Raw genomic sequence first — 14,297 nt, 5'->3', positions numbered from 1 at the left:
ACTCATGGGTCTGGAATGTGATGTACTCTCACCCTCAGGCTATGCAGACTCCTGTCCTACTGTTGATTCTGCTCCAACCATTTTCTGATGTTGAGAGGGAGAACCAGACCATAGAACTGGCATGTGCCTGAGCAATTTGCCAAGAAAAATGATTTAAATGCCAACCTTGAGAGACAGAGTTGGTGATGGCCCTTTCTGAAGGGGTAAGAGCTCATTTTCATAGTGTGGCATTGTGCTGAATATCCTCTACCCTTTCCAAATCCTTTCTCTGCCCTTCTCTGCCAGCTCTATGGCCCAGGAGGCTCACCTCTGAAGACGGCATTGCCTGGGCTCCCCCACTGGCCATCTTGCCATTTTGTTCAGTCATTGGAGGCACCAGCAGATCAGAGAGTAGAAAGAGAGGCTGAAGTTGGATTCCCTGTTCTGGAACCTGATCTCTGGCTGGAGCTGTGGACCTTCTTTCTCTGTCTCAGATGCAGTAGCATGATTTTCTGTCCTTGTTCTGCTGGTCATAAGGGTGCTGCTGACAGCTGGTTTCTGGGTGTCACCACCCCTTGTTTTTACCCTGAACATCCATACCTTTGACACAGACCATCATTCAAATCTCTTTATCTGATCTAAGGAGGGGTGAATTCTATTTCTTGTCAGATAAACTTCTTGTTACCATCCTTCCATGATAACAATGTTCCTTTGGTCTCCCCTAATTATTATCAAGCCTAAAAAAGGAAGCAAGCCCCATGTTGCTGCCCTAGAATTAACTCTAGGGGACCTCATATGCTCACATGGGTCCCATGTAAACAAGACAGATGATTTTGTTCGTGTCCTGCCCTGGAATTTGAAGCCTCTGTTGCATCCATGAATGTGTTTATTCCACAAGCTCTTTCCAGAAGTAGAAGAGGTAACATTTCTACATAGCTTGGCTGTCGTTTAGAATCAGAAGTGGTTTGGTTCCTGAACGTTTCCTGCACCAATGTGAAGTATGTAGAGTCTTTTGCACCCTTGAGAGATAGTGGAAAATTTCAACACATAGCACATGGTTTCCTAATTTAACTTTGAGCTGTCATCCTATGAGTTCTATCCCAAAGTCCTAGCTAATCAATATGTTTCTTTGTCCATGAGCAAGAACTTAAAAAAATTACTTTTAAAACTTAAGCATAGGAAAAAGCAAGCTACTTTCTTAGGTCTATGTTAATTCACTGAAACTCTTTCTTTGTATTCATAGCTAGATGACTAAACTTTCTATTTATAAACAGAGGGGGCTTCCTAAGACCTAGAGACCCAACATTACTTTTAGGCATTCATGTCACAAGCCAGCCCAAGCTATATTTTACCAAGAGGTTAGCTGGCATACTGGTTTGAATCTTGTACTTATTTATAGTGACAGTAACATATTTGGCTCTTACACATTCTCCTAAAAGGCTGATAACCTCAGTTATCTTGTGCTATAAGTGGCCAGCTTTCACTGAGTTAGAAATGAATGTTTGGAGGGGGAAGGGAGATGGGGAACATTCTGATTTGCCAACAGTTGCCTCATGCAAGTATGTCTTCACAACAGCCATGTTGGCTACCAAGGAAACCTGTGAATTCGCCATGGAAGCTGTCAGGCTAGCTTACAGGCATCAATGATGAAAATCTTGTTATTTCTGGAGCGGTGATTGATGTTTCAAATAGAAGATGACATTTTGATGGGAACCAGACTTGCTGTGATAGGAGTTAATGAGGATAATGATGATGATAATGATATTTACATTATACCTTTCTTCCAAAGAACTCTTCAGTCCTTTTTATCTCATTTGTGTTGAAAATGTCCCTTTGGAGTTGGGAGGGAAAGGTGTTATTAATCTGTTTTTCAGGAGAGAAAATACATATAGAGAGATAATTGCCTGGCTTTCAGGCTCCATTTTGGTGGTAAGAAGAGATATATATATTTTTTAATTTATTTATTTTTGGGACAGAGAGAGACAGAGCATGAACGGAGGAGGGGCAGAGAGAGAGGGAGACACAGAATCGGAAACAGGCTCCAGGCTCTGAGCCATCAGCCCAGAGCCCGACGCGGGGCTCAAACTCACGGACGGCGAGATTGTGACCTGGCTGAAGTCGGACGCTTAACCTACTGCGCCACCCAGGCGCCCCAAGAAGAGATATTTAAATGACAAATTAAACCAGGGGAAATTAAACTCAGCAATCCCCATCATCCTATATGATGCTGCCATATGCAGTAATATCATTCTCTGACCCCAAAGTCTTCAGGAGATCCTCACAGACTGCTGATTCAGTCTAATATCCCCTTTTAGCAGGCAAGACTCTTGACATCCCAACCTGCATGGTCTCACTATTGTATTTCCCTGTGTTTCAGCCCAACAAATCTACTTGCTTACCCCTACCATCTGCTCTGCACACCCCATTCTCCTTCTACAATCTTCATCACACCTGCCATCCCTTGTTTAATGTCTGTCTTCCTCTGTGAATGTGAATTCCAGCAAAGCAGGTCCTGTCACCATTGTGCCCCCAGGGTCTAAGCATAGTTAACTGGTACACGATAGGCACATTTTTTTTTTAATGTTTATTAACTTATTTTGAGAGGGGGGCAGGAAAGGAGAGAGAGAGAGAGAGAGACAGACAGACAGACAGAGACAGAGACAGAGACAGAGATGGAGAGAGACAGAGAATGAGAGAGAATCCCAAGCAGGTTCCATGCTGACACAGGGCTCCATCTCATGACCCTGAGATCATGACCTGAGCTGAAATCGAGAGTCCGATGCTTAACCCAACAGAGCCACCCAGGTGCCCCCATGAGAAGCACTTCTGAAGTGCATACTATGCTCTCCCACCTCCATGCCTTTGTTCATGCTGTTTCCTCATCCTCAAATACCTGGCCTCCCATCTTGGCTTACTGAAGCCAGGGCTGTCCTTCCAAGTCCAGATCAAACCCTGGTTCCTCTGTCAGGTCTCCCCTACTTGGGAACCACCATGGTGCTGTTCTTTTTAGTTCTTACCCTACCTTCTTTTGTGTCATAATCATTTGTGATCTTGTGTTGTCTTCCTTGGCCCTCCCACACTGCCAGCTCTGGAAAGACAGGAGCTGCACCCCAGAGCCTGGCAGTGTGCGCATTTGTTAAATATGTGCTCACTTGTCTAAAAATACTGTTGGCCAGCATTATTCATTCAGCTAAAAGTCCCATTTCCAGAATCTGTAGCTTGTCACGAGAGGGGATTTTTCTCATTCTTACCTTCTGCCATTCTTCTGGAAGGCTGGGAGGAAGATCAGTCAGGAAAGCCCTGCCAACTCTTCCTTTAAAAAGTTCTCCTTTCTCTTCTGTGAGGAGTAAGTACTCTGGCACTTAGGTGGAGGGTTCCATTGCCTACGGGGGCCCTGGGCAGATGTGCCAGGGTGGTAGTTGGCATTTTCTTTTTAGCTTCCATGCCATTTCAATGCTGGCCTAGATAAGGGAGAACTAATCAAGTTGAGAAGATATGGTACAACAATGATGTCTCCAAGGAATTTTAATTACTCTGTGCTTCTAATGAGCAAGTGCATGTACCATTTAGTTACCACGAGAAGACACCAGATTGAACTGACTCTGGGTGTGTGTGAAACCTCATAAGCAGGACATTTTTGACGGCTTGAAGACCCCGGGCTACTAGCAACATGGGCATACTGAACATCTGTGATATAACACTCCATATAAATTAGAAAGAACTGCTTCGACAACCATATCATAGAATATTCAGGGCTGTTAAAATTGATGATGTAGATCTCTACTTATTGACATGGGGAGATGCCTTCAATCTACTGTTAAGTGGAAGCGGGCTACTGAACTGCATAATTATGTAAAATTATTCCACATTTATATCTGTACCTCTTTATATCTGTGGATATTCTTCAAAATATTAAGAAGAGCATCTCTAGGTTATGAAATTTTGGGTATTTTTTTCTTTACTTTTATTTTTATAGTTTCTTTTGTATTATTTGAATTTTACTTTTTTTTTTTTTTTTTAAAAATTTTTTTTTTTTTTCAACGTTTATTTATTTTTGGGACAGAGAGAGACAGAGCATGAACGGGGGAGGGGCAGAGAGAGAGGGAGACACAGAATCGGAAACAGGCTCCAGGCTCTGAGCCATCAGCCCAGAGCCCGACGCGGGGCTCGAACTCACGGACCGCGAGATCGTGACCTGGCTGAAGTCGGACGCTTAACCGACTGCGCCACCCAGGCGCCCCTTGAATTTTACTTTTACAGTGAGTGGTTATTTTTACAATCAGAAAAGGAAAACAATAAAGCTGATTTCAGCTCGAAAAAAAATTGGTGGAAATAAAAAAGACTCAATAAAAAATCTTCAAATTTCCTAAAAGATGCTTACTGCAAACAAACAAAAACCAAAACCAAACTCTTGCATGAACACAGGAAAAAATTGTTGCATGGTTTCCATGACTGAACCGTGTAATGTGCTGACCACAGTTAGGAGTGAAAGGGAACAAAGGAAGCCTTAAGGAGGAGCACATGTGAAATCAAGATCTCCTGACCTTGTCTGGGTATCATGCACACTTTTTAGTGCCTGAAGTATGAAGTATCACTTCAAATATCGTTTCAACCCAAGATTTTGATGGCAGTGGATTTACAGGTACAGTATTTCTAATTATGGGACAACAGAGAAAACTTCCCATCTCTGACAGCAAGGCAATGGTTACTTCATTTACTACAGCAGTTTTTGTTGCAAAAAAGAGACACATGCTGTTGGTCACAGTACAATTCACACTTTATTCCATCGTGATTTGTATACTTGTAGGATCAGGACAACAAGAGACCAAAATCAGTGCAGAACTTCTCTGGACTAAAGAGCCGTGAAAGGCATTTACTGGTTTTGGCACACAGAGTGGATAACCATACATTGGCTGGAATGTGATGGTCAGCAAATCAAAATGCACACATCTAACACCATGTTGAAATCATGTCTGAGTTCTGTAGAATGTTAAAGATTAAATAATTACCAAGACTAACATGCAACTCTATATAAGTCACATTATTCATCTACAGACTATTTCCCCCTTAGAGATGAAGAGATAGCCTTAGTAATCTGTTCACAGTAGCTTAAAGAGCAATCAATACACATTAGAGATCTGCCTGCTGATTTCTATAGTGATTCATTAGAGTTGAAGAAATAATGCTAAATAATGTACTTTCTCTATATTGCCCCTATTAGACTGAATCTTACCGACCAAGTAATTCTGACTCAACTTTTCCTTACTTTAATATAATTCCTATTGTCTTCACAATGTCAAAGAGCAGCTTCTGTTAGTTTATGTATCCTTATAAATCACAACGGGCCAGAGGTGAACCTATGTAATAACAGGTTATCTTTCCTCCGAAAAGAGAACATTATGCTTACGAGAACATCAAAAAATACTACTACTATGCTGCAGATATTTTGGGTTTTCACATCATCACGTAGGGAGTCCAAAGAAGACAGCCTAGTCAGTTGACATAGCATAGAATGAGATTCTGTAGAAGAGGCACACAGATTCTAAGTGACTTCTTGGGACAGAGGAGCAAAGAGGGCAAGCAAAGGAAAGGAAAGGTGGAAAACAGCCTTCTGCAGAACAGATTGTTCAGAAGAAAAATCTAACTACCTGCAATCGACTATAATACAGTTCTTCAGTTGGGGGTGACAGAAGTAAAGATATTAAAAATTATATGCCACTTGCTATTAAGCCTCATGTGGCTGACTAGGTTAATTTTCCCCAGATTGTTTCTGAGATGCTGAACTCTTCCAGGGAGAAGTTCTGATTTTGCCAGCTCAGAGCCAGATTTAACCCAAAAGGGCAACCATAATTGTGGAAGACAATTTTTCCTTATTAACTTGAGCATGTGGGTAACATTCATTTTCTCTCTGGTAAAAACATACTATTCACCTATGATGAGACAATTCCAAATATGACAGTGACTAAGATATGGTTCATTCATGGGATGCTATATAAGATATCTGCATGTGAAATGAATTTAAAGTTAAGCAAAAAGGAGAGGAAAGGAATTCTTCAAATCCTGGCATTAGATCATCAAATAAATGAAAAAGACAGATAGTAGTTACGGATGCCTTGGTTTTCTCAGAGGCTTATCACTTCCATTTGGTCACTAAACCTAAGAAATGATTGGTTAGAAATACATAGGTAAGCAGAGCAAGACTTTCAGTCATATTTCTTAATCTCCCTGATTGTTAATCTTGAACAACAAGCTACAGGCAATACCGGAAAGGTGGAGATGACTAGGAAGTTTGATAACATGCCTGGATCAGTCACCATTCCTTGGAAAGTACCATTTCCTTGGCCTGCTAAGAGGCTGTTTCTTTCAGGTTTAAGTAAAAGACAATGATCTCTCCCTTCACTGCGGCATTGTTCTTTGTAAGAGACTGGCATCAGTTTTAGGTTGTGTAATTTAAAAACTAGAGAGGAAAGAAGTGTTAATTGAATTCCACAGTACATCATCATAGATATTTCAAAGTAGAATTGTCCATTGTCTGCGGTTTCAAGCACCAAGCGGATCACTTCCTGTACATGCTCCATCTGGCTCTCACTAGACCATCAATAATCACTTTTAGATGCAATGTCTCTTTTGAAAGAAATCACGTCGTTAGACCAGGATAATTGCAGGGGGGTAGAAGGCTGGAAATAGGGTGAGTCACGATGGTGGGGGGGTGGGAATAGAAATGAGCTGATGGAATAAATAAGAGTATTCCCCAAGGTCTGTAAATGGCTAGTGATAAAGCAAAAATTCATGGAATGTGACTTAAAAGACTTCCTAAGACATTGTACCCATATGGTGTTTCCAAGTGTCTTGATCTACGATCCTAGCAACCCTATGGAGCTGAATTTACCTGCCTAGCTGTGGTGTCCTACTTATGGAATTTAGTTATCTGGGGCAAACCCCATCAGGATATGCTTCTTTGTAGTTAACTCTTCCCCAAATAGTCTCTCTGATTTTGGTCACAATTCTGCTGAGGGACCTGTCTGCCTTTCCTGGGGAGAATGGAGGTGGTGGCCAAATATGTAGCCATGAGCCAGAGGAGACGGATGTGGCAGATGGGGGAGGCCTGCAGGAAGGTATCCAGAAGGCAAGACAGTGGATTTTACCTAAGGTAATAGAAGTGGGAAAGGCAAAAGAAAATAACTGGAAACAAAATTTCCAGAGTTCAGATGAAAAAAAAAAAAAAAAAAGAAGGAAACGGAGAGGATCCAGGAACGAGGGAATTTTTCAGGAACCAAAGATGATTAATGATACAGAGAAAAACAAAAAACAAAACACAAAACAACCCAGCCTATCTGACTGATCAAGAAGATACCCTTTAGCATATATTGGCAACTAAACAGCATATATATATTTCACACCAATAATACAAACACTAAAATGAGTGTTTCTTTACTATTATTAATCACAGTTCAATAATTCATTAGCTCTATATTTTCTAGATTGCTTAATTCATTTAGCAAAACCCACGGCTTAGGTACCACCGCAAGGGGCGGGGGGGGGTGCAGAATGAAGCAAACTTGGAATCAGACTTTTGTAAACCAGAGTTAGTAGCACAGTGGCACAGTAGATTGTCAATGAACACGATAGGAGTGGTACAGTTATCGGCCTTGTGAGTGCAGTATTGCTGGCTACAAGGGAGGGACTTCAACTCAGGAGTCTACCTTCTTGTTAATTAAAATTGAGCAGCATGTGAGCAGCCCATCCACTTTTTCCAGTTCAGAATGGCTCACGGGGATCAGCATATGGTCCTTCAGCTTCTCATAAACCTGCAGCAGGAATCAAGGAGAGGTAAAGAAGAAGGATTGTGCCTCTGCCTCTGTATTACCCTACCCCCACCTCCTTGCCTAGTGCAGAGAATTAACGTGGCTTGCAAGTTTAGGCATCTCAGCCATGTAACCCCAAGATGTGCATACAATCTAGACCACATATGTGCCCACAGCCATACTGATGGAGCTAGCAGCACTGGTTAACCACTAGCTCTATGCTTTAACCTCAAAGGCAAAGATGTGTCAAAAATGTGGTTGTTACTAGAGATGCCTTCACTCTGCCGTTGTCACTGGGAGATTGAGCGATACGTGAAAGCCGGTGGCAGTGTTTTCAGACTCAATAGTACTCTCCCTCTCCACACTTTAAAACCCTCTTAACTGTACTTTAATGTTTCTTTCCTTACCAACACCACTGGAAAAACCTGACAAAACAGAATTTAAATGAAGTATTTCAGGTCAAACTGCTTTTAAATTACAGGTGTGAATTTTATAGCATCTTTTGACACTAATAGAAAGCATGTGTCAAAACTTCAAATTAACAGTCCACAGATTGTTCTCTGATGATCAAACAAAGCACATTAAAAAAACAACAACAAAATCCCTTGAAAACACACTGTCTAAAAGCAATCTACCATGCTTCTTCAGGAAGCACTTTGCTCCTTAAAATTCAGTACAGTGGTTAACTAAGAGTGCTGGAGCCAGAGCTGGGCTCCAAACCCAGTTCTGTCAACTCACCACCTAAAGTGTAACTTCAACCAAAATGCCATGTCCCCTCTTAGCCTTGGGTTACTACTCTGTAAAATTAGAGTAGCAAGAGCGCCCTCCCAGGGCCGCAGTAAGGAATCAATAAGATAATGCACGCAGCGCACTTGGCCCAGTGCCTGGAGCAGGGGAAGCCTTAGTGAACATGGATGCTATCATCGTTACTGTTGATAGACACAGGACTGAATCCAGAAGAGGTTAATCATCGTCTGGTTGTCAGATGATCACTGTGGCTGGAGAAGCAGGAACGATCCAGAGCTGTGTTTCTCCAAGTGAGTGCGGTGACCTAGGTACTTGTTGGTATTGCAGATTCTAGGATTCTAGGGTGCAGATTCTAGATCTAGGAACATGCTTTTTTAACAAACCTGAGGCACAATAAAATATGAGACCCACTATTCATCTGAGAGCTGGTTAAGCCCCAGTATGAGGTAAGGGGTCCTATAGTTTCCTCAGCGTCACACTTTCCGCCATGGAAACAGAGAAATCATCTATGTATCTCCCCACCATTTTCTTTTAATCTGCCAAGAAGGTGACTAATTAAGATAAGCCTAGTAATTACACAATATCAAATATTTAAAAAATAGCCAAAACATTTTCTAAAATGTTTAAAGATGTAAAATTTTAAGTTAGATGTAAAAAAAGATGAGTGGTTATCAAAGGCTCTTGTGTAATGCTCAGTATGAATATCTTATTCCTTCAGGCAGAGCTAAAGATGCTGAAATGCCTAAAACAGATATGGACATGTGGAGGGTCTATGGATGAGCACTGTTGTGTCTCCGTGGTTAAAGTAAACTGCAGTTGCTAAAGTATACAAATGAGACTGGCAGAATGCCCTGAAAGACAAAGGAACATCTTCTAAGACCAGAAAGAATTCCATATCTAGGGACAATTCCCTTGTTGGCACATAAATGCAGAGGCTCTTAGAGGGACAGGTAGGTGCCTGACTGCAAGTATATTTTCTTTTTGCTCTTTCTGATCCTTTGCTACCTGGGGTGTGCAGCCCAAAGCCCTTCTTTTTGTAGCCCTGACAATGAGCGCCCACCTCTGGGTCATTCATACTTCTCTGCCATAAGAAGCTAATGACGTTCTGAGGAAGGGCAGCTCACATTTGTCCGAAAACAATTCGAGTTGACCATCTAATTGTAGGTGTCTATGCTTAATGGGTATTTAAGTGTGGGGAGGTATGTGTAATCAGAGCTGGAGCACAGACTTGGGAGATCTAAGTACTTATTTGAAAAGTTCTGAATACCAGACACAATCACCTCAACTACTGTGCACACATTAGTGACCAATGACATGAATGAGAAGCGTGAGTTAAATCAAACTTTCCTTGTGACCTATATTATCCTTTCTGCTTTCATAATGATTTGATGTGTATAGAGGAAAAGGAAGTGCCTGTTATCTGTCACTCCATCATGAAAAAATTCCCTAGGCAGGAAGACTGTCATGGAGGCCTATTCAGCTGCAGTGGCCAGGAAGGAGGGTTTTTTACCTTTGCACTTTCTGGATACTCTTCTGGGGTTCGGTGTAGCAAGACGTGGCCTTTGTTGGGGATATTTAGGTATATACAGTTCGCGGCCATGTCATCAGGCACAGTGAGTTTGTCATAGCGGTGGTCACTCATCTGTTGCATGATCTATAAAGACAAACAAAGCAGGTTTAAGCAGAGCATTTCCCCACACTTTCAAACAGAAGGAAGGCAGTGTGTGGGAATAAGCTTGCAACGGATGCCTAAGAATGTTCTTGTCAAGTTCCTGCCTATTTCCTCTAGTCATTGAGAATCCCAGGAGGAAAACTCGATGAAGCTATGATTCTTTGGAAGAGCTGGAAGGGTTCTTCTTGTTTTGCTTTGTTTTATGAAAGTGTGCATTTGTGTGTAATTTTAAAAAGGTTTTAAAACTGTCCACAATTTTTTGTTTTTGTTCATAAGATCTATCACTAAGACATGAAATGGACACATATACAAAGGCCCAGCGGGGGTTTTGATGATATTCTTGGCTGAGTAAGAAGGGCTGCCCTGCTCTATAGGAAAAAGGGTCCCTAGTGGTAATCATTCTTGTCAATAATCTGATTTAGTAATAACCCCCCCCCCATTTCCTCTGGTAGATACATTTAAATTGAATTAACCTGTCTGTGCAGGTGATGTCCTTAATACAATAAACATAAAAATCACTTGAGAATGTTAAACTCCTATTCCTAGGTCTCACTAGGTCTCATCCCCAGGGATTCTGGTCTGTCAGATTTGAAGTGAGGCACAGAAAATTTGCATTCTAAACCTCTCCAGGTAATTCTGAGGCAGATGGTCCCCAGACCACACCTGGTTAAAAAAAAAAACAAACAAAAAACCTGATATAACAGGTCTATTCATCAAATGATGGGATTATTAATGCCTTACTATAAAAATAGTTTAAAAAAGGGGTGCCTGGGTGGCGCAGTCGGTTAAGCGTCCGACTTCAGCCAGGTCACGATCTCGCGGTCCGTGAGTTCAAGCCCCGCGTCGGGCTCTGGGCTGATGGCTCAGAGCCTGGAGCCTGTTTCCGATTCTGTGTCCCCCTCTCTCTCTGCCCCTCGCCCGTTCATGCTGTGTCTCTCTCTGTCCCAAAAATAAATAAACGTTGAAAAAAAAAATTAAAAAAAAATAGTTTAAAAAAAATCACAAAAATGAACTTTGCACAAAATTTAAAAATTGATCTCATTCTCGTCTTTTCAAAAAAAAAATGAAAACAAAAACCCAAAAAACAACCACAACCTCACTACAAAAATATCCAAACACCAAACAAACAAAACGAAAACAAAAAACAACCCCACAACAACTTAAATATATTTTGGGCTTCGCTATGCAGACTCTTTCCATTCTTTATCAATATCCATACATTATAAGGAATTTGCTGAAATGTCATGCTATAACGGTATACCAATATCTTTTCCACAATCTGGCTTGATCTACCTTTCCAGCCAGGTCTCCCTTTATCCCTTAATATTTGTATGGAAATGTGCTTCATATTACTAGGCCTCAGAATTTGGAAGCCTTGACCACTCACTCGTGGCAGCAATGGACAGCAAGATTCACAGTATGGAAGAGTGCAAGAGACAGCACGTTCCCTGCAGAAAATTCATTCCAAAGACCACGTGAAGGGTGGCATATGGTAAGCTCCTACCGACCCACCAATCAGGTCAACTGCTCACTTCTCCTAGTGTGGAATATGTCAAGAGCCGGGAAAGAGCAAGAGGAATCTGATAATGGAATATCCTTGGCACAGAAGGAAACATCAGCAATGGGGATGAGCTTAAGCACTATATCAAAGGCTGAGAGACAAAGATGAGTAAGACACAGATCCAGTGTTTGCAGAGGTTACAGGCTAATGGAGGAGACTGGCAAACAATTATACTACAATAAGAACAAGCAGGGCACCATGGAAAACATTGAAAATTTATTATCTCGTCTCAAAATTCCCATTTTATAGATGAACAAACAGGACTGATAGAGAAGTCAAATAACTTGCTCGAAGTCATACAGGTAGATTTAAACCCAAATCTGTGCAACTCAAAACCTTTCTTAATCATCTTACTTTGCTCTCTTTCTTGACCTCCAGAGCTGCAGCACATCTCGCTTTCCTATAAACTACTATAACATCTCCTTTTCTGTACTCATTTGGTACTTATTATTTATTGTCCTGTGGTATCACTAACTCTTCTTTCATATGTAATCCTATTCTGACATGGTACAGCTTGGTATAGTTATAGGACTTGACTGGACGTTTCTCTTGCACTTTTTAATTTAAATTGTTCCCTAAAGGGATGGATCCAGAGAGGGTGTCATCTGATGGGTTGGTTCTTCTTTAGAGCCCTGATTGAGAAATCTTAGATCTACTTGGATATGTGGACATTTAAGAGGTTAAAGACACTCCTGGGGTGCCTGGGTGGCTTAGTCAGTTGAGTGTCAGACCTCAGCTAAGGTTGTGATCTTGCGGCTTGTGGGTTTGAGCCCCATGCTGGGCTCTGTGCTGACAGCATGGAGCCTGCTTTGGATTCTCTGTCTCCTTTTCTCTCTGCCCCTCTCCAGCTCATGCTCTCTCTCTCTCAAAAATGAAATAAAAATTAAAAAATAAAAATGAAGAAAAAGTGTATAAAAATGAGAAGTTAAAGACACTCCTAAAGTGTAACTACTCTAAGCAAATTAAAAACATATTCAACTTAGCCCTCTTTATAAAGTGGGTATGTCCAGAAATAAAATGGAGAGGCTTATTTAAGAGAAAAACAATGCATATCCAAGTAGCTCTCTTCTATTATGAATTTCTATGTAAACACATGCAGACTTTCTTTTTGGCTGCTTTCAAAACACATTAATAGTAGCTTTCACTGTATGGGAGGGGGCACATTAAACCATTAACTCTGGAGTGACCCCTGGGATTGAGTCTCAGCTCTAGGCTTTAAATGTAAATTTAAGCTTTTTGTTTGTTTTTTGACTTCTTGGTTTCCTCACTATAAAACTGGGATAATAATAGCCTTTGATACACTTATTGTGAAAGTACATGAAGATAATGTATATAATGGGACATAGTAATAAGCCCTTAATAAGCTAATAGTATTTTATGGTCGCATGACCAGCCAAGTAGGGGTCAAGTTTCTAGTCTGCAATCAGAAAGAGGTAAGGTCTGAATCTATGCTCTGCTATACACTAACTGTGTGACCTTGAGCAAGTCACTTAAGCTCTCCAAGGCTCATTTTCCTCAACTGTAAAATGGGATGACAATGTCATACCTATTTCCTATAGAGTAATTCTGAAGGTTATTTTAAAAGACAAAGCAAAAGAGATTATGTCTGTAAAGTGCTTAGCACAAGTTCCTAGTACATATTCAATGTGTAATAAATGTGCACCTTTCCCTCTTTGTTTCTTGCAAGTCATTTGGCATCTAGAAGGAGATCAAAATATGCTTGCAGCTAATTGATTCATTTCTTCACCCCTTTCAAAGGATATAGCAAACCTCAAGACTATACTGAGATGTTCACAATTATGTATGTGAACAACTGCATGTATAAAAATGAGGTACGATCTACATCCAGAAAAAGAAACACAATTCATTTGTTAATGTGAACCGGGCTAAACCAGTGAGGCCAATGTTTGTCTTTTTCCTTATGTTGTACAATAGGACACTATACCCTGTGGTCCTAAACCCAAATGATTTTGGATGTAAGATAATAGGAAGTGGTGGACCTGGGGCAAACTAGACCTGAAAGCATTAAAACAGAGAAAGAAAAGAAAAAACCTTGTGTATATCAAACTGAACACATACATGTCTCTGTCAGTTTGTGACCTGTGATTTAGTGAAATAGTCCAGAAGCTCAATAAGCAGTTTGATTTCTTCAAGATGTAAGTGGAGCTATCTCTAAATGCAAGACAAAAACTAGGATTTATAAAACTTCTCATCAATTTCTCTTAGTCAGTCTGGCCAGCATGTTTCTTTCTGGGTGCAAGGAATAGGACTGCATGACGTCTGAATCTCTGTTGTGTGTTGTTGAAGGTGGGCCAAGATGGTTAGTCTGCTCATTTACAGTTAGAACTGACTGTCATCCTTCATGTGGATTAGATACAGTTTATCTGAGAAGTTTAGGATTTCTTCCAGACCACCGGGAGACAGTTCCCTGGGCCAGAGGTTTACTAAGTGGGACCTCAGTGATTCAAGGACTTCCCAAAGATCCTTAAAAAACATGGTATGTACAGCCATTGTTACCTGGTCAAGCTCCGAC

General features: G+C 41.0%; 1 protein-coding gene and 1 long non-coding RNA gene across 3 annotated transcripts in view; one reads left to right on the top strand and one right to left on the bottom strand.

Moving 5' to 3' along the window:
• LOC124516510 (uncharacterized) overlaps positions 1-14,297 on the top strand; it is a 31,609-nt gene that overhangs the window by 11,409 nt on the left and 5,903 nt on the right. The window lies entirely within an intron of this gene.
• DDAH1 (dimethylarginine dimethylaminohydrolase 1) overlaps positions 7,621-14,297 on the bottom strand; it is a 135,683-nt gene continuing 129,006 nt past the window's right edge. For both annotated transcript variants that reach the window (XM_047085864.1, XM_047085865.1), the window contains 2 exons: positions 10,042-10,185; positions 7,621-7,787 (listed from right to left, as the gene is read on the bottom strand). In XM_047085864.1, coding sequence (XP_046941820.1) covers positions 7,671-7,787; positions 10,042-10,185 — 261 coding nt within the window. In that variant the 3' untranslated portion in view covers positions 7,621-7,670. The remainder of the gene's footprint in view (positions 7,788-10,041; positions 10,186-14,297) is intronic.

Source organism: Lynx rufus, unplaced genomic scaffold (assembly GCF_022079265.1).
Source record: "Lynx rufus isolate CCGP_SWC_20201006 ecotype Redwood Valley unplaced genomic scaffold, mLynRuf1.p SCAF_2, whole genome shotgun sequence".
Taxonomy (NCBI): Eukaryota; Metazoa; Chordata; class Mammalia; order Carnivora; family Felidae; genus Lynx; species Lynx rufus.
Note: the sequence above shows the minus strand (reverse complement) of the source record. Positions and strands in the feature narration are given on the sequence as shown.